Source organism: Triticum urartu, chromosome 5A (genome assembly GCF_056163025.1).
Source record: "Triticum urartu cultivar PI428250 chromosome 5A, HENAU_Tu73, whole genome shotgun sequence".
In the NCBI taxonomy this organism is placed as follows: domain Eukaryota; kingdom Viridiplantae; phylum Streptophyta; class Magnoliopsida; order Poales; family Poaceae; genus Triticum; species Triticum urartu.
Genome location: NC_141877.1, coordinates 286,143,628 through 286,168,053, shown reverse-complemented (window position 1 = coordinate 286,168,053; position 24,426 = coordinate 286,143,628). Strand labels below are relative to the sequence as shown.

The 24,426-nt window shown below is 43.8% G+C and overlaps 1 protein-coding gene across 12 annotated transcripts; it reads right to left on the bottom strand.

The window, feature by feature from the left end:
* Positions 1-17,117: 17,117 nt before the first annotated feature.
* Positions 17,118-24,024, bottom strand: LOC125508448 (uncharacterized). 12 transcript variants are annotated; one of them, XR_015604519.1, is made up of 7 exons: positions 23,627-24,024; positions 23,141-23,307; positions 22,208-22,274; positions 22,009-22,120; positions 21,590-21,653; positions 21,074-21,130; positions 17,118-20,703 (listed from the first exon to the last, which is right to left on the bottom strand). XR_015604519.1 is itself a non-coding variant. In XM_048673161.2 (5 exons), the coding sequence occupies exons 1-5, from the start codon at positions 23,627-23,629 to the stop codon at positions 20,609-20,611; spliced, it is 408 nt and encodes a 135-aa protein (XP_048529118.1). In that variant the 5' UTR covers positions 23,630-24,016; the 3' UTR covers positions 17,118-20,608. The 12 variants fall into 12 exon arrangements, 1 of the variants encoding a protein (XP_048529118.1); XR_015604518.1 differs by having other exon boundaries at positions 22,041-22,120; positions 23,627-24,023; XR_015604522.1 differs by having other exon boundaries at positions 22,083-22,120; positions 23,627-24,023.
* Between the last annotated feature and the right edge of the window lie 402 nt (positions 24,025-24,426).

The window sequence follows — 24,426 nt, the reverse complement described above, 5'->3', positions numbered from 1 at the left end:
TGCTGTGATTGGTGCTCATGTCGCCAAAAGGATTCATCCCGTCAGTACACTCCCCGAGCCTTATACTTCTAGTATCCTTAGCAAAATTTTCAAACTTGTTGTCGATTAATTCCCACTGAGCCCCATCTTTTGGGTGCCTCATAAACTTATCCGCAATTCGCTCATCATGATGCCACCGCAACCTCTTTTCCTCTCTAGGGTTTGCAAACAAACGCCTAAACCTTGGAAGTAAAGGCAAGTACCAAACAACCTTGAATGGGATTCCTGTCTTGATCTTGTCATCCAATTTGTACTTGTCCTTTGCTCTCCCGCGCTTGTATTGTGCATGCTTTCATGTGGGACATGTACGCAAATCTTTGTACTCACCACGGTACAATATACAATCATTCACACAAGGGTGTATCTTCTGTAATTCAAGTTCCAATGGGCAAACAATTTTCTTCGCTTCATTCATGCTTATGGGGAGCACATTATCTTCCGGAAGAATTTCTTTGAAAAGACCTAACATCTCTGTGAAGTCCTTGTTTGGTAGACCGTTAGCTGCTTTAAATCTGAGAAGCGCTAGGGTGGGACTCAACTTGGAATATTTCTTTTTCCAACCTGGATACAATTCTTTCTTGGAGTGCGCATCAATGGTTGGCAGATCCTTGTACCCAATCATATCCTTTTTGGGCCCTTGAAATCTGCAAGCATAGCAGCAAAATCTGGCATATCAAGATTGTCGTCATCTGCGTCGACGTCTTGGTTTTCTAGTGGGCGTTTCGGCTTTCCGGTGCTCCATTGGTAGCTTGACGCCTCTGCCCCGATGTTAGATTCAACATCCATGTGACACTGATCGGGGTTTGGCATCTCACTGCCCTGGGTATCTTCATCCATGACCTCCTCTTCACCGTGTCTGGTCCAACGTGTATATCCATCCATGAATCCCCTAGAGACTAAGTGCAACGGGACATCTGCAACTTCATGTGACTCTATATTGGCACAATCAATACATGGACACAGGATGTAATTGGCATCACCAATTCTCCTCTTTGTACTTTCAACCAAATTCATGAACTCTGTCATGCTACTAATAAAATCTAAGGTTTTAGGATTCTTCATCCATCGAGATCGTTCCATGTGCACCACACAAATGGTAATTAGAAACAAAACAACAACATTAATACACGGATTAACTACTGCCCAAAGATGCGTGCATAAATCACAAGGTTTTATTTTCATAATTACTGAGGGCGCTCCATGTTGTTATCCAGACGTGCAATGACAAAAATTAATGACTAGTCAATTTACACGCAGAGTACTAGTACAACACTACCCTTAGGAATTGAATACCTTAATTAAGCCACTCACGAAAAGAATACCTTAATTAATTAGCCACGCAACGACCTCCACCCAGCAGACAGAGAAGCGCGATGCGGCGGCACGCCGAGACAGCAGGGTCGAGGAGCAAAGCTTAGTCCGGCTGCCGCCTGAAGTTCGACATCCACTATCCTGCCATCGACCGCGATGGATGTGCTTGAATCATGTCGCCGCCAACATCGATGGTTGAGCTCCTCCTATCTCCCACCGCAGACCGAGGATTGACCTCCTATGATGCTGCCACCGACCGAGGATTGACCTCTTCTCCCGTAGCCACTGCCTAGGCCGCCGCTGTAGATCGATGGTTTATGTTTGTTTATATTCACATAGAAGTTATATTGTCATAGATCCTTCAACATGTGGTGCTTGCCCCCCATCTTGCTAGCCAAAAATTCCGCACCAAGTAGAGATACTACTTGTGCATCCAAAAACCCTTAAACCCAAATCTTATTTTCAAGAGTCCACCATACCTACCTAAGGATTGAGCAAGATCCTTCAAGTAAGTTGTCATCGGTGCAATAAGGCAATAAAAATTGCTTCTAAAAGTGTGAGATCATTTAGTGTAAGAGAAAATTGAGCGTTGTACGAACTTGTGATGGCAAAGTAATAAAAGCGACGGACTACATAATAAAGGTTGCTATCATAAGGGGCAATACAACGTGACATTCTTTTGCACTAAGGGGTTGAGCATACAAACAAATAAGCGCATGGCAACCTCTGCTTCCCTCTGTGAAGGGCCTATCTTTTACTTTTCAGTATTTGCTTTTATGCAAAGAGTCAAAGTATTCCTCTCTATTCCTTTTTATTTTCTCTTTTGGTAAGCATCATGTGGTGAGGAAAGATCTGGCACATATGTCCAGTTGAATATGAGTAGCATGAGTTATTATTGCTCACATCGCCCGTGAGGTGAATACGTTGGGAGGCAAAACAATAAGCCCCTATCTTTCTATGTGTCCGGTTGAAACATTTTGCTCATGTGTATGCAGTGAGTGTTAGCAATCATAGAAGACTATATGATGGTTGAGTATGTGGAGCTCTTACTTAAACTCTGTTGAATAAGTTGAATTGCAATTTCTTGATGACAAAGAACATAGGTTGTCGGGTTTCAAGAGAATTCATTGTTTGAACCTTAACATGTGAATTGGTTGCCACTATAACATGAGAAGTTTCATAAGAAAGAATTGTTGTTATGATGCTAGGAAAAGTGATTGAAATTATCATTGATCAAACTTTTGCACTTTTCTAGCATTCACACTTCATAAATTATTTATTTTATCATTTACCTACTCGAGGACGAGTATGAATTAAGCTTGGGGATGCTGATACGTCTCCAATGTATCTATAAAATATGAAGTATTCATGCTGTTATTTTATCATTCTTGGGTGTTTTACAATCATTTTATAGCAACTTTATATCATTTTTTGGGACTAACCTATTAACCCGGTGCCCAGTGCAAGTTGCTGTTTTTCCTTGTTTTTTACATCGCAGAAAATCAATCAGAGTCCAAACACCGCGAAACTTTACGGAGATTGTTTTTGGACCAGAAGGAACCCAATGGGCCAAAGCTACACCTGGGGGATGCCTCGAGGGGGGCACAACCCACCAGGGCGCGCCAGGGCCCCCTGGCGCGCCCAGGTGGGTTGTGCCCACCTTAGTGGCCTCCTGCACCCCCTCTTTGCACTATAAATTCCCAAATATTCTGAAACCCCTCGGGGTTAACCTAGATCAGAAGTTCTGCCGCCGCAGGGCTCCGTAGCCACCGAAAACCAATCTAGACTCATTCCGGCACCCTGCCGGAGGGGGGAATCATCTTCGATGGCCATCTTCATCATCCCGACAGCCACCACGATGAGGAGGGACTAGTCCACCCTCGAGGTTGAGGGTTTGTACCAGTAGCTATGTGTTTAATCTCTCTCTCTCTCTCTCTCTCGTGATCTATATCATGGGCTTTGTTAATATAGTCGGATCATATGATGTTTCTCCCCTATATACTCTTGTTGTGATGAATTGAATCTTTATCCTTCGAAGTTTTATCATGTCGGATTGAATGTTTGGATTTGAGAACACATGATGTATGTCTTGCGGTATGAATACTTGAGGTGACAATGTGGTATCTTATTGATTCACTTGATATACGTTGTCGGATTTCAGGTTCTGGCACACCCTTGAGGTTCGAACACTGGGGTGCGCGCGGAGATCTCTCCCCTACCGATCTACGTCCGATCCTCTCGTGCGAACTAAGATGAAAATGATGAACAACACAAGAGACACGAGGTTTATACTGGTTCGGGCCACCGTTGTGGTGTAATACCCTACTCCAGTGTGTGGTGTGGTGGATTGCCTCTGGGGCTGATGATGGACAGTACAGGGGAAGAACAGCCTCGCAAGGGGTGTTCTTGAGCTGGTGCGGTGTGTTCTACTTAGTCTCTACTGGGTTTCTCCCTGTTCTTCTCCCTCTCAATTCGATGCCTCTACTCTGTGGTGGCTAGCTCTATTTATAGAGGCCCTGGGCCTCTTCCCGAATAATTGAGCAGGAAGGGCGCCAACAATTGGCCATTTTGAAGGGGAACATCTAGTACAAGTTATCCTGACCAAAGGTGGTCTTCGGCTGCCAAAAGCACTGGTGATGACGCCGTCTTGGGACCCATGATGACCTCCGTCCAGCCGTCCGGCTGGTCTTGGTCTCGTTGCACCGGAATGGTAACCTTTGCCTGATGCCTTGGCCTGTGCTTGCCCCCTTTGCACCAAAGGGGAAACGAGGACTCTGCGCAGGCTGGCGCCTGCCTGGCACCCGCCTGGTCTTGATTCGTCACGGCTTGCGTCACGGGATCCTCGCGAGGTACCCTTGCATTGATCTCTCTGCCTCCTCGTGAGCCTGCCTGGTGAGGCCGCTCCTGAGGAAGCTTCCTGTCGTCCGCCCCGCGAGGCTTGGCCCCTCGCGAGGGTATTGAGCTTGGGCTAATGAAGATGGGCCGTGCTGGGCCCCCACCTGAGCCACGCCGCAGGCCGCAGGCAGGCAAGTCTGGGGACCCCTGTTCCCAGAACGCCGGCATACGTTATGGCACTCAACTTGCGGATTCCCACGGTGATATTGGGGTAATCTATGCATAGGGGTTGATGCATGTTTTTATTATCTTTCCTCCGACGGAAACTTTGGGGTCTCTTTATAGTTCTTTGTGTGGATTGAGTATTATGAATATGAACTTGCTTTGGTGTTATCTTAGTATGAACTCTAGGATAGATCGAACGGAAAGAATAGCTTTGTGTTATTCTAGCACGAACTCTTGAATAGATCAAACGGAAAGAATAGCTTTGAGGTGGTTTCGTACCCTACAAACAATTCCTATCTTTTGTTCTCTACTAATAGGAACTCGGGAGTGATTCTTCGTTACACTTTGAGGGATAATCATATGATCCAACTATGTTAGCATTGTTGAGAGATTGCACTAGCAAAAGTACAGACCCTGGGCCTTGTTTTTAAGCATTGCAACACCGTTTTTGAGCCTGTTTACTATTTCTACCTTGCTGTTTTTATTTATTCAGATTATAAAAATATATTTATACCATCTGTATTACACTTTTATCACCATCTCATGTGTCTACAACAATAAAGTTGCATAGTAGACATCAACTACGGATCCGAATCGTCCTGTCAGGTTCCAATCTATCCCGATCTTTTTTAGCATGTCCAAAGTATAGCTCCTTGATGAATCCATCCTGAATGACACCCCCTCCCCCCAGGAAAGCAATCTGCCTCCAGATCCGGAGCATGACTCCAGACTCCCGCAACACGAGTTCGACTCCGAGTTTTGCGCCACCGAGAAGTACCAAAAGCTTAGTTGTGTGCATGAGCACACTCCCGCTCGACGTGTATGCATGGAGGGATTCGACATTGGCAGGCAGTTTCTCAGTTGCCCCTTAGAGGTTAGTGCTAAGTTCATCATTTTACTTCAGTTAATGCCACCACTCATCCTGAATACTATTTAACATTGGCAGGGATATGAGGCTTGTGCCTTTGTTAACTGGCTGGATGAAGAATGGCATGGCAGGGCTCGGAGTGTTATCATGAAGCTCGCAGAAGATAACATAAAGCTGAAGAAGAAATTGGCTAATCTGGAATGTACAATCAGTACGATGAAGGAAGAAAGAATCAATCACAGGCAACAGATGAAAGCAAGAGACAAGAAGGAACTAGCATGTGTAGTTCTGTTTGTCGCATTAGCCATGTTCTATGCACTGTTTGCAATGATGATTAGGGGTTTTGTTTGACAGTATTGCTAAAGCACATCTAGATGTGCTCTGAGTAATGCACATCTAGGTCCAATGCCATTGATGTTATGCGAAGATTCGTGCAGATATTTTCCTTTGTCTTTTTTTTCTTTTCCTTTGTAGTTTGATTATTACTAGCTTTATCAATAAGAAGAGCTCAATGTATTGCTTGCCAACTGTCCTACTCCGTTCGTACCGGTACCGGTGCATAATCCCAAAACTCGTTCCTTCTTTTTGTCCTAAAAAATAAACCAGCCAATAGGAGTCCTGCACAACCCCGGGAATTTGGAGCGACTGGGTAGAAATAATTGCGGTCGATTATATGAGTGGTTAGATAACACGTCGACTCCCGCTTCAATTGGCATTTCCTCTTCTCTGCATACCTCGCTTAAGTGTCCACCATCTTCATCGTCCCCGGCAGGCCGCGCTACACACTGGCACACACTATGCAGTCATGTCGAGCGACAACGAGGACGACAGTTCAGCCAGCTGACAGTGCAACTAATCCCTGGGTGGTTTTGGTAATTCTTAACAACATATAGCTCATTGGACTAATATTCTTTCAAGATAATCATTTCAGAAAGTTCACTAACTGGCATGGCATGGACTAGAGATGTGGACCCCTCAAAATGCTAAGGACACATATTGGCTCAAGCTCAAGACTCTACATTTTCATTTTAGTGACCCAAGATCACATTGAGTCCATAGAAAAAGCCAATACTATTAAAAGGGGATGAGGTGTTGCTTAATGCCTTGCTTGCTCAAAATGCTTAGTGATATGCTCCAAAAGCCCTCAACCACTTTCTCATATCCACATATGTCCTAGACCAAAAGTCAAACTCGGCCCCACCGATTTGATCTATCCGGCGCCACCGAGTTCATTTAACATAGCCATAGCCAGAAACCCTAATCAATTCGGTCTCACTGATAGGGATCTCGGTCTCACCAAGATGGGATTGCAAACTCTCTGTTTCCCTCTGTAATGTTTTGGTCTAACTGAGATGAGCGATCAGTCCCACTGAGTTTGCAATGCAAACTCTCTGTTTCCTTTTTGTAACGTTTCGGTCTCACCGAAATGAGCGATCGGTCCCACTGAGTTTGCCTGACCAACTCTCTGTTTGCCTATTACAGAAATCGGTCTCACCGAGTTCATTTGATCGGTCTCACCAAGATTGTGTTATGCTCTAACCCTAACACAATCGGTCCCACTGAGTTGACATGTTGGTCCCATCGAAAAGCCTAACGTTCACATTTTGAATTAAATCGGTCTGACCGAGTTTCAGTATTCGGTCCCACCGAGTTTGGTAAATTGTGTGTAACGGATAGATTTTGTGTGGAGGCTATATATACCCCTCCACCCATCCTCCATTCATGGAGAGAGCCATCAGAACGTGCCTACACATCCAGCATTCATTTTCTGAGAGAGAACCACCTACTCATGTGTTGAGACCAAGATATTCGAATCCTACCACAAGAATCTTGATCTCTAGCCTTCCCCAAGTTTCTTTCCACTCAAATCATCTTTCCACCAAATCCAAACCTATGAGAGAGAGTTGAGTGTTGGGGAGACTATCATTTGAAGCAGAAGAGTAAGGAGTTCATCATCAACACACCATCTCTTACCTTTTGGAGGGTGGTGTCTCCTAGATTGGTTAGGTGCCACTTGGGAGCCTCCGTCAAGATTGTTGAGTTGAACCAAGGAGTTTGTAAGGGCAAGGAGATCGCCTACTTCGTGAAGATCTACCCAAGTGAGGCAAGTCCTTCGTGGACGATGGCCATGGTGGGATAGACAAGGTTGCTTCTTCGTGGGTGGAGCCCTCTGTGGCTCGCGCGGCCATTACCCTTCGTGGGTTGAAGTCTCCATCCATGTGGATGTACGATAGCACCACCTATCGAAACCATGCCAAAAATCTCTGTGTCTACATTGTGTTTGCTCCCTCCAAACTCCTCGCATTTACCTTCATATGCAATGATTTACATTCCACTGTTGTACTCTTAGAATTGCATGTGTAGGTTGATTGCTTGACTTGTGATAAGTTGCTAAAATCTGCCAAGACTTAAAATTGGGAAAAGGCTAGATTTTTATTTGGTCAAGTAGTCTAATGACCCCCCCCCCTCTAGACATACTTTCGATCCTACAAGTGGTATCAGAGCTTTGGTCTCCATTTGCCTCTATTTCCATAGCTTTGGTGATCATAGCCTTGGTTTCACAACCTAGGAGAGTATGGCGTCTAGAGAGGGAAATTACCACCATAGAGGTCCTTACTTTGATGGTACTAATTTTGCTAGTTGGAAGCATAAGATGAAAATGCATATTCTTGGACATAACCCCGCCGTTTGGGCTATTGTGTGTATTGGCTTGCAAGGTGAATTCTTCGATGGGAGAGAACCGAATCGTGAAGCTACCGCAGAAGAATTGAAGATGCTGCAATACAATGCTCAAGCTTGTGATATCCTCTTCAACGGATTGTGCCCCGAAGAATTCAATAAAATCAGTCGTCTTGAGAATGCAAAGGAAATTTGGGATACTTTGATTGATATGCACGAAGGTACCGACTCCATCAAGGAATCGAAACTGGATGTGCTTCAAAGTCAACTTGATAAGTTCAAAATGAAGGACGGTGAAGGTGTCGCTGAAATGTACTCTAGGCTTGCTCTCATCACAAATGAGATTGCCGACTTAGGAAGTGAAAAGATGACTGACAGATTCATCATCAAGAAGATCCTCAGAGCCTTGGATGGAAAATATGACACTGTGTGCACATTAATCCAAATGATGCCCAATTACAAAGATCCCAAGCCAATGGAATTCATTGGTAGAATTGTTGCTCATGAGATGTCACTCAAGGATAAGAAGAGCTTCACAACGAGTCTAGTGGTACTTACAAAGCCTCATGTGATACTCCTACATCATCAAGTGAGAAACAAGTTTTTAATGAGGAATTGAGCCTAATGGTGAAAAACTTCAACAAGTTCTACAAGAGTATAAGCAAGGAAATAAGTTCCAAGTCAAGGTCCTACAATGATAAAAGATCTTCTAGCCGTGAGCGTAATTGCTACAATTATGGAAGACCCGGACACTACTCCAATGAGTGTACGGCTCCCTACAAAAGAAGAGAAGACTCACCTAAAAGGAGAAGTAGAAGAGAAGAATCACCTCCAAGAGAGAGAAGGAGTAGAGATGATCGTTATGAATGAAGAAGCTCTCGCAGAAGAAAGGATTCGGAAAGGAAGGACAAGTCATCAAGGAGCTATACAAAGTGAAGACATCAAGCTCATGTTGGTGAATGGGTATCCGGTTCTGACTCCGACCACCACTCCGAGAGAAGTTATCACTCTGACTCCGAATATACTCAATATGAAGGTGTTGTGAGTCTAGCACTTGTGTCAACCAACTCCTATGACATATTTGACTCACCAAATGAAGGAATTGGAAGATTCTTCATGGCTAAAGGCCCAAAGGTATCACACCCCGAGTATGTTGATTTCAATAGTGATGAAGATGATTTGCTAGGTGATGATGATTTACGTGTTGACAACTTTAGTGATGAAAACTATGATGAACTTGCTATTAATCATGCTAATCAAGATAAAACGAATGACGATCATAAGAAGGATATTGAGCGTCTAACTAAAGAACTAAACACTCTTAAGTTAGCTCATGAAACTACCTTAGAAGATCATCGAGAGCTTTTAAAGACTCATGAGAAGCTACGGTTTGAAAAGCTCAACCTAGAGCAAGAGCATGGGTTCTTAAAAGCAATCAATGATGATCTTCGTAAGAAAAGTTCTTCTTACATTGCCAAGCATTTGCTCTTGTTTACTTACATGCCACAAGTAAAATCTAGTAACAAGAGTAAGAAAGATTCTTATTCTAGTAGTAACAATAATCATGCTAAATCCAATGTTCTTGCTTCTAGTAGTTCTCTTGATTCCACTAATTATTTTTTAGCCAAGTTACACTTGAGCAAGAAAATAGCTTATTGAAGGGAATTATAGAGAAAGGTGTTTACAAGAGCCTTGCCGGAAGTAAGCAATTTGAGGAAATTGTATGCAAGCAAGGAAGGCACCGGAAGAATCAAGGTATTGGTTTTGAATGAAAGTTCAATGCCAATGGAGTTGAGTGGGAAGAAGATCAATACCCCAAGACAAAGTTTGTTCCTCAACAAGAGAAGTATGATCCTACTTCCTTCAAAGGGACACAAGCTGAAGATGATCTTCCACCACAAAACCACAAGCAAAAATGCAAGAACAAGCTTCAAGAGGAGATTGATGCATTTAAAGAAGCTCCCAAGGCCTTGGTAAAGTGGGTTCCCAAGACTACATCAATTTCTACTTCATCAAGTACGACTACAACTCCAAGGATTCCCATCAAGTTGATGTGGATCCCGAAGAAGAAGAACTAGAGAGTTCTTGAGGGTGACTCCACTAATATACTTCACTCATATTATTTTGGCGAGAACAAGTGCAAACAACTTCCACATCTTGCATTAGTTCAAGGAGTCACAAACCCTCTTGTTGGTAAGACAAGGGACAAGGTAATCTAATGCTTTCATGGACATCATCTTGTGTGTACTTCACTCTATGTCTATGGATATCCTTGTTTGTTCCTTCTGGGACTAACCCATGTAGGTATTGAAGTGCAACTCACTCCAATGGATTGCTCCAAGTGATCTACATAAACATTGAGCATCCACATCTTCAACATCTACATGAAGTCATCATCGACAAAACCCAAGGTTAGTTCATCCCTCTTAAGGGGGATATCACATCTAGGGGGAGCTTTACTCTAAGAATTGAGATAAAGCAACTCTAATTATGTGAACACAACAGTGCTTTATGTAAAAGTGGTAACCCCACTTGTGCTTAAACGATGAGTATGACCTACGATCAAATTTTCTCATTTGACTCCTCAATCAATATACTCATATATAGATGACCTAGTCATCGCCAATTGCTTGATAGATGCTAGAGTGTTTGTGCAAGCTTTGCCACATATTTCATTTGCTATCTTATTGTGTGAGCATGTTGATTGCATATTTTTCTCATTCAAGGACATCCATTTGTTTTTTTGATTGTTTGGGTTTTTATTTTGCCAAATGGATGGACAAGAATGCCTAAGAACTTCCTCTAGCTATCTATGATTTTCTCGTCTCAAACTCTATTCATGCTACATCACAAAGTTTGATCAAGTCAGATTCGAACTCTCTGAGTGAGGAGCACTCGGAGTCACCGATTCGTCATAGACTTAGACTTCCAAAACCTCTCTGTGTATTTCGGTCTGATCGATTCATCCCTTTCGGTCATACCGAGTTCATTGAGTTGATCTAGGTTTTCAATCTCGGTGCAACCGATTAGAACCGTTCGGTCACACCGAGTTGCAGTAACCACTTGCAATTCTGCATCTCGGTGCCACCGAGTTGTTCCACTCGGTCACACTGACAGGGTCAGGATATATATACCTACGGGTCAAATTTTGGAAATTCCTCCGAAACCTTTCGCCCGCGCGTGTCCCGCTCTGCCGACTCGGGTCTCCGGATCATCTCCTCATCACCGGCGACCTCCCGCCACTGGTCTCCGCCGCCGTCAACGGGAATCTTCACCGTGTTGCCGCCGTAGTGAGCTCATCGCCAAGTTAGGGTATGAGTTCGATCCTTTGTGCAATCTTTACCTCCGATTCTTAGCACAAAGTCAATGCCATGATTCTTACCAAGTTTGAGATTATCCTATCCAGCAAAACTCCCTTTAGATTAGTTTTGAATTGAAAATTTAGGGTAGGTTTCCAACGAACTCATATGGACTGACCGAATTATAGAAATCAGTCTCACCGATTTGGCTTAGGCCATTGCACTTGTAACTTTCGGTTTGACCGAAACTTGCAAATCGGTGTGACTAAGTTCAACTCTCAGTGAAACCCTAGCAATCTTGGACTCACCGAACTATGTCTCGGTCTGACCGATCTCACTAGTTCAGACTCCAATATTGCTTCGGTGGCACCGAGTTTAACAAATCGGTAGCTCCGAAATGCTTTCTGTGGAAAACTAAAACTAAGTTTTTGACTCAATTGTTTTGCAAAATCTCTGCACTTCGTGATGCTCATCCACTCTATCTCATCTACATCTATTCACAGGGTCATCTTTCAGTTTGCAGTGTCAGAAATGTCTGATCAGAGTAACAGCCAGAACAAGTCTGAGGAGCAAGTTAACATGAGTGAGGGCACTAGTCCCTCTGACAGCTATGATGAGGGTAGCAGAAGCACCCCAAGCAACTTTCACAAGGAAGCTACAAGGACAAGGAGAAAGAGAAACTCAGACTCAGAGGATGAAGACTATGTTGCTGCTGAGGAGGAGGTCAGCTCTAAGAAGAAGGTTGTCAAGAAGGAATTTGGCACAACAGCTTCAACAGAGCCTGGTATGCACAAGAAGGCTCCTGCCAAGAGAGCGCCCATGTCAAAGGCCAGAGCCTCAACTCTTGAAGCCTCCAAAACAACTGAAGAAGAGGCTGTTGGTGAAGGCAAGAAGAGTAAGGAAAGGGCCAAGAAAACTATGGCAAGATTTATTGGAAAGCCCTCAATGATGATTCAATCAGATGAGGAAGAGGAAGAAGAGGATGTTGCACCAGCACCTAAAGCTCAGAAGCTGATGGGGGATGCCATCAAGTCTGGGGGTGCTCCATCAAAGCCCAAGACTGCCCCCAAAGCTACTGCTCCAGCCACCAAGTCTGCATCCAAGAGATCCACCAGAAATATACTAGCTGCAGAGAAGAATAAGGCCCCAGTGCCTAAAGTAGAAGAAGAAGATGGAGCCCAAGTGCTCAGAAAGTTAAAGCCCAAGATCCATGATCACAATGATACACATCTAATGGCTGAAAACATGAAGATAAGGAAGGATGCAGGTCTCGGACTGTGGAGACAGTCAAATCCTTATGCCTCAAGAAGAAGAATTGTTGTAGATTACAGGTTGCACACTAAGGAACAACAAGACTTCTATGAGACGGTCCTTTTGGATAAGAAACCCATAGTGTGTGACATGAAGTGGGTTGATTGAAAGTACATCGACAACAATGAATACCACTTCCCTGGAGTGCATGAAAGTTTCGGACTTAATGGAGTAGACACCTTTGTGGGCCAGAAATTGACCAAGTGGAATGATGAGCTCATTATGTAGTTTTATTCAACAACTCACTTCTACCTAGATGGAAGGATTGTTTGGATGTCTGAAGGTACAAGGTATCGGTCAACAGTTGCTGAGTGGGCCAAGCTGATCAATGCCCCTAAAGAGCATGAGGATGACACTGATGTGTATGCCAAGCCAAGGAAGGGACATAACTCCATGGCACATATGTACAAGGAGATTCCAGATGCAGCTTTGGAACATCACAAGTTTGGCTCTGTCTATTATCTCATGTCAGGTTTGCCTACAATCAATACCATCCTCAGGCACACATTGTTTCCCATGTATGGTGATCACAAAATGATAAGAGGACATTCCATAAATTTCCTGCATATGTTTGATGTGCTAGAAAAGTTTAAGGTGATGACACTAATTGTAGAGACAATCAAGAGGACAGCTGCCGACCAAAAGAGATCATGTGGGTATGCTCCACACATTGAGATGCTCATTAACTCCAGGATGGGCAAAGGCATGTATCTCTTGGACAAAGAGCACCTTCCCTTGAGGCCTGATCGTGAGGACAACATAGTTGTCATGGATGATGAAGATCCTACATCATCGGAGGCTCAAGAGAAGAGGGAGAAGGAAAGAGTAGAGAAGGCAGCCAAGATGCCAAGTGCTGAAGAGGCTTCACAAGTTTTTCTCAAGTCAAAACAAGATCAATCTGGATATCTTATTCAAGCCACTTTGAGGATTGAGAAAGGATTTGCCACCCTGACTCATAATCAAGAGAGTCCTGAAAGGATCATTGAAACAAAGTTTTATGATCTAGATTTGAAGGTCACAGAAATGCAAACAACTGTTGAGTAGCTCTAGGATGAAGTTGAAGAGAGGAAAGGGAAAGCTATCACTGAAGCTTTTCAGAGAGTGCCTAGGGCACAGAGATCTGCAGCAGTGCCAGTGATAGACACTAGAGCTACTACTTCTGCACCTGCAGCCACAACTTCAGTTGCCCCTCCGGTTGCAACTCCACTAGCTCCTACTACCTCTACAGGTGCATTTGTTGCCGGAGTCCTCTCCACACCGCCTCCCAAAGATCAAGCTTAGAGAGCCGCATAGCACTATGCATTTTCAAGCTTTTTGGTAACTTGTTGTCAAAGGGGGAGAAAGTGTATAGATCATAGGCTTCAAGAGAGAGAGAGAGAGAGAGCTTTGATTCTTTTTGCTATCTCTTTTGCTACTTATTTGCTTGGATGATACTTTATGTGTGTGTGAGATACTTGTCTGGTCATGTGTTTGATCATATCATACATTAATTCTTGTGTTTGGATGATGATATTATCTATCTCTCATGTATGATCATTCACATCTCGCCTTGGTGATGAGTGCATATTTCATATACTATCATTTTGAGCGCTCCACCAAGATGTATGTGACAGGGAAGAGTAACTCATGATCCTAATCGATTGTGCATTTGCATTCAAAAGCAAATTCTAAATAATGCACAAATTTAGGGGGAGCTCTTGCTTATCACATACTTCTCAAAGCGACGATATATTTCATTCTTATTATCATTTGTCGAAGCTTTGATCTATATATTGTCATCAATTACCAAAAAGGAGATTGAAAGTGCAACTAATCCCTGGGTGGTTTTGGTAATTCTTAACAACATATAGCTCATTGGACTAATATTCTTTCAAGATAATCATTTCAGAAAGTTCACTGACTGGCATGGCATGGACTAGAGATGTGGACCCCTCAAAATGCTAAGGACACATATTGGCTGAAGCTCAAGACTCTACATTTTCATTTTAGTGATCCAAGATCACATTGAGTCCATAGGAAAAGCCAATACTATTAAAAGGGGATGAGGTGTTGCTTAATGGCTTGCTTGCTTAAAATGCTTAGTGATATGCTCCAAAAGCCCTCAACCACTTTCTCATATCCACATATGTCCCAAACCAAAAGTCAAACTCGGCCCCACCGATTTGATCTATCCGGCGCCACCGAGTTCATTTGACATAGCCATAGCTAGAAACCCTAATCAGTCCGGTCTCAGCGATAGGGATCTCGGTCTCACCGAGATGGGATTGCAAACTCTCTGTGTCCCTTCGTAACGTTTCGATCTAACCGAGATGAGCGATCGGTCCCACCGAGTTTGCAATGCAAACTCTCTGTTTCCTTTTCGTAATGTTTCGGTCTCACCAAAATGAGCGATCGGTCCCATCGAGTTTGCCTGACCAACTCTCTGTTTGCCTATTACAGAAATCGGTCTCACGGAGTTCATGTGATAGGTCTCACCGAGATTACGTTATGCCCTAACCCTAACACAATCGGTCCCACAGAGTTGACATGTCAGTCCCACCGAAAAGCCTAACGTTCACATTTTGAACTAAATCGGTCTCACCGAGTTTCAGTATTCGGTCCCACCGAATTTGGTAAATAGTGTGTAACGGATAGATTTTGTGTGAAGGCTATATATACCCCTCCACCCATCCTCCATTCGTGGAGAGAGCCATCAGAACGTGCCTACACTTCCAACATTGATTTTCTGTGAGAGAACCACGTACTCATGTGTTGAGACCAAGATATTCCAATCCAACCACAAGAATCTTGATCTCTAGCCTTCCCCAAGTTGCTTTCCACTCAAATCATCTTTCCACCAAATCCAAATCTGTGAGAGAGAGTTGAGTGTTGGGGAGACTATCATTTGAAGCAAAAGAACAAGGAATTCATCATCAACACACTATCTATTACCTTTTGGAGAGTGGTGTCTCCTGGATTGGTTAGGTGTCACTTGGGAGGCTCCGTCAAGATTGTGGAGTTGAACCAAGGAGTTTGTAAGGGTAAGGAGATCGCCTACTTCATGAAGATATACCCAAATGAGGCAAGTCCTTCGTGGGTGATGGCCATGGTGGGATACAACAGGTTGCTTCTTCGTGGACCCTTCGTGGGTGGAGCTCTTCGTGGACTCGCGCAGCCGTGACCCTTCGTGGGTTGAAGTCTCCATCAACGTGGATGTACGATAGCACCATCTATCGGAACCATGCCAAAAATCTCCGTGCCTACACTGCATTTGCTCCCTCCAAACTCCTCCCCTTTACCTTCATATGCAATGATTTACATTCCGCTGCTATACTCTTAGAATTGCATGTGTAGGTTGATTGCTTGACTTGTGATAAGTTGCTAAAATCTGCCAAGACTTAAAATTGGGAAAAGGCTAGATTTTTATTTGATCAAGTAGTCTAATCACCCCCTCTCTAGACATGCTTTCGATCCTACACCAGCAGTCTGGCGCCCGATGATAGGTCAACATTGGAATCATCCCGCTCGTCTTCCATGAGTCCGGCGTCAAGCCCAGACCTCGATTATATCCAGATCATGCAAGGGACGCCGCCTCCGGAGTCGTCAGACGACAACCAGACGGACGAGGAGCCGTCGGAGGACAGAGAAGAGGACGACGATGATGAGGAGGAGGAATGGTCGAACAAGGAGGAGGAGGACGACGACAACAACGATGATGACGACGACGACGGTGATGAAAAGCCAACCGTCAGCGGCAAGAAGCATCCTCACCAAGACGATGTCATGGGGCCATCCAACAATAAGAAGAAGAAGAAGGACTAAAGTAAGCAGACTGTACATATCTCTGTTTCCGTTCGCTCATATTAATTTGTTATCTCTGTTTATCCTGTCAAACTCATCGTAGACGGTTACTAATAAGTACTAGTAGAATGCCCGGGCGTTGCTATAGGCCTTTTAATTTTTGTTCTAGTCGCATATATATACCCGTATTGTTGTATAAAACTCGGTGAATTTTGGCATATTATGCTTAAGCCACAAAAGACATACTTTCGAATAAGTAGATGGTCCTGTCCAACATTGTTATTCAATGTTTACATAGTATTTCAACTAAAACTATTCAATTCTTAGAAGTAACACAGTTTCGACCATATTGGAATACTATCAAATATGTCCTCAAATATGGTGCATGTTGACAAGCAAATAGAATTGTATACCAAGTGTTCACCTTACCAAGAATTGCTTGAATAATGGTTAAATTCCCTCCTATTTAGATTAGACAAAAGAAAATTAGTCACACTTTGTTGAAGGAGAAGCCTATCATTATCCTAGGTAACACAAGAAAAAGACAAATCCGTGAGTACGCATGCTCTACATTCAATCAAGCACTACTACACATTTATCAAATGGCTGATCTTTGCCCGCCAGGAATACATGGTTACCTTACTAATGCTAAATTAAACAGGTGGTTTTGTAAAAAAATGTAGTCAAGTAATGCAGAACCATACTAAAAGTACTGCTGACAAGGTGTAAAACCCACACCTGCAGAAGCTCAATGCCTTTCTGCAACTGAGTGATGACCTCAAGAAATTTATTATTACTTAAGAATGGAATGTGAGGGAATTTTTTTGTAGAGAAAAGGCACGGAGGTCCGACTTCAAGTTAATAAAGTCATCAACCAGCTAGGATACTATGGTGCTGATTACAAAGGCAAAGACTTGCCAAAAACTGAAAAATTACAAGCCAAATTCACTACGCCCAGGGGCAGCACGAACAAAGCACCAGGAGAAATTGCGATCAAGCTGCCGGAGGTCTCGCCCAGCCAGAACAGCAGGGCCGAAGCCACCTGACGACATCAATTGGCGTGGATGTGAAGATCCAGACAGCTTGAACGAAAACATCGACTCTGCCACCCGCCGCCTCGGGCCACTGCCGGAGGGAAGACAACTATCTCCCCTTCGTCCAGACCGTTCCAACAGGCGGACCCCCACCACCGGCAACCAATCAGCAAACAAGGCGAGGAGCTGCTGAAAGTTGTGAAAGGACCAACACGCCACCACCAACACCGGGAATGAGGGGAGGAGCCGAGCACCGCCGCCGCCACCCACCAGCACGCACCAGGACCACAGCCCCCAACCACCCCTTGAACGGCGCCTCGAGGGAGGACCGAGACGCGAGAGCGCCTCCGTCGTCCTACCAAAAGGCAAGACTTTCATCCGGAGAAAGAGGGGGGGGGGGGGGGGGGGGGGACTAGAAGCTCGACCACAGAGATTAATAAGATAAATTATAAATCAAGAAAATTAGATACTGATTATAAGATAGTTGCCCATCTTCTATGTAAATAATTTCAATAACGCCAGTCATTAATATACATGCTTGGGGTTGTACTTATGGAAAAATCATGTTCTTCTCTTCAGTTGTGTTTCGACTAAATAAAGTGACTTGAGCGCATTGGTGTCAACCAGGTTGTGAAGAAACATATTTTTAAAATGGGACAATAGCGTATGGCATGTGTGCAAGTGTGAAATCAGATAGGTACATGTTGTTTACCTGATGTATGTGGTAATCAGATAGGTACATGTTGTTTACCTGATGTATGTGGTGTATCCAATCCTTTCACAGTCATGTATCACAACATTCAGATGGTTGAAAGCAAGTTGTCCCAATTTGCACCCTCCTAATCAGTCACATAAAAACCATAACCCTAACCAATACCCATAAAAGCAAGTGATAGTATCTTATCTCAGTTTTCTGTATTTACCTCCGAATGAGCCTAACTCACCATCACTATCAACAGAGCTTACAAAACCCGTAAAAAGAGTAACTGAAAAAATCCAATTGTCAAAGATGCTCTAGCAGTTTCTATCATAGATCTTGAAATATATTCCACGTCTAGAAAATATATTTATATATCTCAAAATAATTTGCTCATGATACAGGATGTGAAGAAATTCTTCACAAATAAAAAGAGAAGTTATCAACAAAGAGTTAAATTCAGAAAACAAATATCCAACACACAATATGTAGTTTCTACATGACATCCATTGCCGTCACCTACATGACACCAACACACAACATTATTTGTTTCAGCTAACAATTCCTTTCTTACCACATAAATATGATATGTGTGATCGAGCAGTACAAAACATTTAACAAGTTATCTAAGTAGTACACAAGATAATTATTGTTAGAGAGAGAAAACATACCATGGGCAAGTCTCCTTACATCCCGGTAATGTCTCCTTACAAAAATTAATTATTGTTAGAGAGAGAATAGCATACTCTGGGTAAGTCTGATCAAGTTTTCCTATTAAGATGGCTGCGGTGTCTTTGGGAGAAGTCATCGAAAAACTTAGATTTTTACAAAAAATAATATCACCTCTATTCTCAGTTCATTCAGTGCACAAATATTTTACCTTCATACGAAGTATCAGTTTACATCCTGAGTTTTCCCACACACAAAAGGTTAGATACTGAGTAGTAGTAATATAGATGTGCTGGAACAAGGTTAGTTCCTAGGTTAATTTTGTGTCCTACATTTAAATAAGATGACCCAGACATGTCAGGTATGTACCCATGATACATAGTCTTCCACTAATTTACCCGCTTAGAAGGGGATTCACAGACTTCCAGTAATATACCACCTCCTTTAGAAGGGGAAAGGGCTTGATCGTCTTTGTCAACCAATAGATTGGTCTTCTCTAATAAATTTTACCTTTTTGAAAGAAGATGTAAGGCTTGCAGTAATATGTGTTCCAGCAATGTTATTCTCTGATGCACCAGATCCATATTTGTTATAACTTGCTTCCTCCTACTCCTTTTCATTCATCCCTTGTCCATCCTGCAACTCTTTTCCGTCTGTCCCTTGTCCATCATGCTCTTCAGCTTCCTTGCTATCACCCGGATAACGAAATCCATCTGCTCGTCTGTGCTATCACCCGGATAACGAAATCCATCTGCTCATCTGTCGGTGGCTCGGTGCTAACAACTTCTTTTATCATGCCATCCTGCATTGACTGAGAGCTGTCATTTCCCACACCAGTCACCTGATCGTCATCCCCGCGACAGAGGCTCCTTCCACTGTATTCCAGCACCAATCTTTTCTCAAGGATGGTTCCTGGCTACCTCAACTGCTCGCCAGGCATCAGTCGCTGATAGCACCCGGTTCTTGTGTTCTCTAGCATCTCAATTGTCAAATCTGCAAAAGCAATTCACCCAGAGTTCCAACAAAAATCAGATGCAGTTACCCATGGACGACTCAACTGTCAGACTGCTTGACCAAAAATGTGCATGAAGTTGGTTTATTTGTTGTTACTGAGCAGACTCAGTCTATCTCTCTACCATTTCACGATCTACAGTCAGTGAAACGCATCCCTTCCCTTCAACCCGAGATTAGGCTAGCAAAACGAAAGAAAACTCGGACGTGGCCATATGCGACCGCACCAGATTGGAGTTCGACCCATCTCCCCAATCGAAAGCCCCCCTCGCCACTCCAAGACAACACCGCCAAATCAAATCAAGAACGAATCTTCGATGCAACGCCGCCACGCCCTGCGCTGGGGTTACACAATTGCCTCCGCGCCCTTGCAACGCTACTCGCTGGCCGCAATAGCGCCACGCCTGTCCCTGGGGTTACGCCGCCATGCCATTGCGGCGGTCTGCGCTATCGTCCCATGATTCGGGGCCCTCGTCCAGGGCACGCTCGATTAGTCTGATGGAGGCGGCAGCGATGCGGAGGGGCGGCAGTGGAGGAGAAAGACAACAAGAGGTTGGGCTACAATGCATATAAATGAAACAAACAAATTATTAAGGTTGTCTCCAAGGCCGAAGATCATTTCTCCCTCACATATGGACATTTTCAGACCTCAAAAGGGCGCCCAGTGAGTTCCCTCAACCGTTTAGACAGTCCGGGCTCCCCAAAATGCAGCCAATATGAAAATACCTTTGATAGCTAGCAGTATATAAGCCAACACAGAACTTAGTGCTTCTCGGCCCCAACCTTCCACCTTGAGACTTCTCTGCTGTCAAAAGAGAAGCACAGTTTAGCGGGAGCAGCGACGCATGGTCTAACAATAGGTCGTCATTATAATGAGCAATAACAACTCTCTATTCCGCTTCTTTCTTCCCTGGTAGTCGTCCAGCATCGGTAACCATCCTCCTCCTACAAGAAGACAAAGTGTCATATTTCTCCCTACCTTTACTTTTCCTCCACTTTCATTCTCTTGATCCACCCATTCTCTAGCACTATTGTCGTTCAAAAGCCCCATCTTGTCTTACCATACACATTTTAATAACTTTAACAAAATCTATGAAAAAAGTTCTCATGTGCAACTCCATTTCTAGTGATACTTGCCCCTTCATCCACCACCACCTGTAATACCTATCGACCCTCATAGTACCTATCTATCCAACAATGTAAATTACTACTACATTTTATGATTGGTCACTATTTTAAAACATATAGTGATGAAATGTTAGTAGGCAAAATTATTATCACTTATCGTGTTACCAATTTGCCGTTTATTAGCCACCTTGACATCAACGGATTCAGCGGGTTTTGTATCTTCGTCATCAAAGAAAGCTACTTCCTGAAAATGTTAAAAAAAACATCAATGGAATACATATTAGAAATCTTAATTCATGTCAAACATTTGCAGCCAATATCAATGAAAAAAATGACGAAGTGTATACACAACAATGACGATCTTCTCGGTAAATAAAATCCAAGCAGCGTACATGATTTGGTGACAATTATTTGTATTTGGCAGATATAGGTTTTAACTCAATACATTTTTTTGTTCAGTGCAGAGGGCTTCTCTGTTGTTTATGCTAAGAAAAAAAATATTATTTAGAAAACGTAGAGATGGATGAAAAACAGAAACAACTTTTGCATTTGTCCCCATAATGTTGCACGATGATAAGTATAATGGTAGATGCGGATATGAATTTTAGTTCAAATAACAGATTTCATTTTCACAAGGAGTGAATGGGAAAAAATACCACAAAACTATCAAAGGAAGTCGTGAAACAGCTGTCAGCGTATTCACCTTATTCTCGTTTCTTGCATTTAACCTCTCATATTGGTAGGTCTGATTCTCGGAATGGTCCGACCTGCACATCAGTAAATTTATCAAAGAAACATAATGTTATGTGGGGTACGGCCCACGTACCAATGAGAGAACGGAAGAATGACTCAAGCAATAGTGGTTTCAAACACGCTTAGCAATAGTGGATTCAAACACGCTTAGCACTACCAAGGCCTACTGGATCCGTCCATCAACTGTCAAGAAAATGTATTGAAGAAGCTGCATTTAGAGAACCTTTTGGGTTTTTTTATTCCCCTCTCCTTTAACAATTCAAGGTAAAAATTAATGACCTGAAGACAAGGGATCCCACTTTCCCCATTATGTATAAAAACACTAGTGCAAAGTTTACATGTTTGCAATCAATAAGGATGGTTTAGTACATGTAAGATGAATATTTAGCTCGTCATTTAACCTGCCATGTGGTCTCAAACACTGATTTTTTTTCCCTGCTAACCTGAATGTTACGGTTCATGCAGCACCAGGACTTTGCTACTGTAAGTGAAAAGGAGCAATGTTCAGTTGTGTTAGCAAGGCACATAGGAAGCTTCAAACAAGATGCAAGCATGTCATGAAACGTACCCTGAACTGTTGCATACAAACAATCGTGACCCTCATTTTCAGCTTCAGTAGTTAGAGGTTCAAAGAACTGAGAAAGATCAACATACATAAATCAAAGGGTTAATGGAGAATAGAAAGTTGTATAAGCCACAACCAAGCAGGTCAATCAGACACATATTAAATAAAAAAACAGAAGAAGAGCTCTGTGGTTGCCTCTTTTAAAATTTGAGGCAGTCAAACCAGATTTGACACTAAGTACGCCAAAACTATGAAACTATCTGCATCAGTTTGCTACTTCCATCCCCAAATAAGTTTCAAGTCACCGGTTAGGCAAAAGGTGCATCCCAACGCACAAGCATGAGGAGGAAGATTGAAAAAACGGGTAGTTACTGCACCCGTGACTTGGAGCAGACTTGGTACTACTGCCGCATCAGATTCGCCAAAGCATCAGCATCCACTAACTGGTCCGCGGCACAGGCGATGACAACGTCGACGCATCTGATAGCCAAGGCTAAGACGGCGTCGACACTCATCTATGGGGCTATGGGAGAAAAGCAAGCAAGCAACGCTGACCCCAGACCGGGCAGCAAGATGAGTTGCCCAGGAATATAGGGAACCAGTTGTCTGTTGTCAAACAAAAAATAAAAAAAAGTTTAAAACAGAGCACACCAGCCGTGATCAGAAACCATGAGTCTTTTCCACTTAATATGACACATTCATGCATCACAAATACAAGAAAACAGTACATTCAAGATTCAGTAATTGTCGCACATATATTGCCACTCGAGAGTCAGAACTAAATTGCAAGAATTATGTATATCAATGGCATCATTTTGACTGAGATGGACCAAACCAAACTGAATGTTATAAGCAACGGAAAACAGAGCACCAAATTTCAATCACAGATAGGGTTGATTCTTGAATCTGGCAAGTTCTAGGAAGGTGCGTGCTTACAGGGAAGGAGAAATCCCCAACATGACGACACCGATGAACCAGGTGAAGAAGGAGACGATGACCCAGCCCCGCACGAGGCTGGCCGGCCTCACGAACTGGAGGATGCTACCGTACAAAGACGTGATCCCAGTGAAGATCGTCATCTTGGAGAAAGTGATGGCCAGCGTCTTGAACAGCGTTTGCAGCACATGCAACAAAAGATCTCCATCTCTTGAGAAACCAGAAAAATACGATTGGCAAAACAAAACGCAATTCGCAAGCTGGTCATGCACAATCGCATCAAGCTTCTACAGGCGAAGAAACTAGCCACTGTTGCCACAATTTTACTAAAACACGCAACGTAACCAGATCTCATATCTCATCAGAAAATACAAGTGGATGCAATCCGCAAGTGCCTAATTCTCTTTGCCACAAATATGACATACAGAGCAATACAAAGCCGATTTGCAGGGTAGAAATATATGAAGGAAATGATAATGTACGTACCATCTCCCTCCGGAGCTCTTCCTTGTAACCAAGCTTGTTTAGGCGCTTCTCATCGGAGTCCACCTCAATATAGGACAGCGCTACTCTCCAGGCTCGAACCACCACATCGCTATCCTTCTCCTCCGCCACAGCACAGCGCCACCGCTGCCACTGCTTCTGCACCCAAGCGGTGACGCCCCAGCCGCTCCACCCCGTGAGGCGGCCGCCCCGCTCCCATCCTCAGTGCCCGCAACACGAGTTGGCGGCTAGGGTTAGCCGCAGGGGCGAACATAGGATGAGAACGGAGAGGAGGTGTTGGGGATAGATGGGGGAGAAAGGGGTGGAGCTGCACCGGTGGAGTCTCAAATGCCCGGGCAGGCCGCACTGGTGGAGTCTCAAATGCCCGGGCAAGCCGCACACGAAATTTGGACGCAGACTGGTCTCTCAAATGGTCCTCAAACACTCGGACTGAATATACATCTCCCATATCCAGCTCAAATATAGGACGGATATGAAACATTCGGACACGTTCGTCACATCGAACCCGGCTCATGTTGGCCCACCTGACCCCATTTATGATGTGACCCGGCTCATGTTGGCCCATCTGACCCATTTATATTCGTCTTCATCCTCTCTTCAGGCCAAACCCAAGTCACTTCACTTCACTCCCCTCCGCCACATGAGCTTACCTCCGGCAGTTTGCGACCTTCTCCACCATGGCAGGCAGTGGATCGGGCTCTGACCAGTCCGGATCCGTTGACTAGGGTGTCGTATCATGTAGGTTGGAGGAGGCAATGGCAGTCAGCATTGCACTCCGCCGC

What these genes read in the sequence shown, in the direction of transcription:
- LOC125508448 (XM_048673161.2), bottom strand. An exon ending in TTGGGGATTTCTCCTTCCCT is followed by an intron (nt 21,654 to 23,140) that starts GTAAGCACGCAC and finishes ACTGATGTGCAG; the next exon opens with GTCGGACCATTCCGAGAATC. An exon ending in ATGCAAGAAACGAGAATAAG is followed by an intron (nt 21,131 to 21,589) that starts GTGAATACGCTG and finishes TAACATTTTCAG; the next exon opens with GAAGTAGCTTTCTTTGATGA.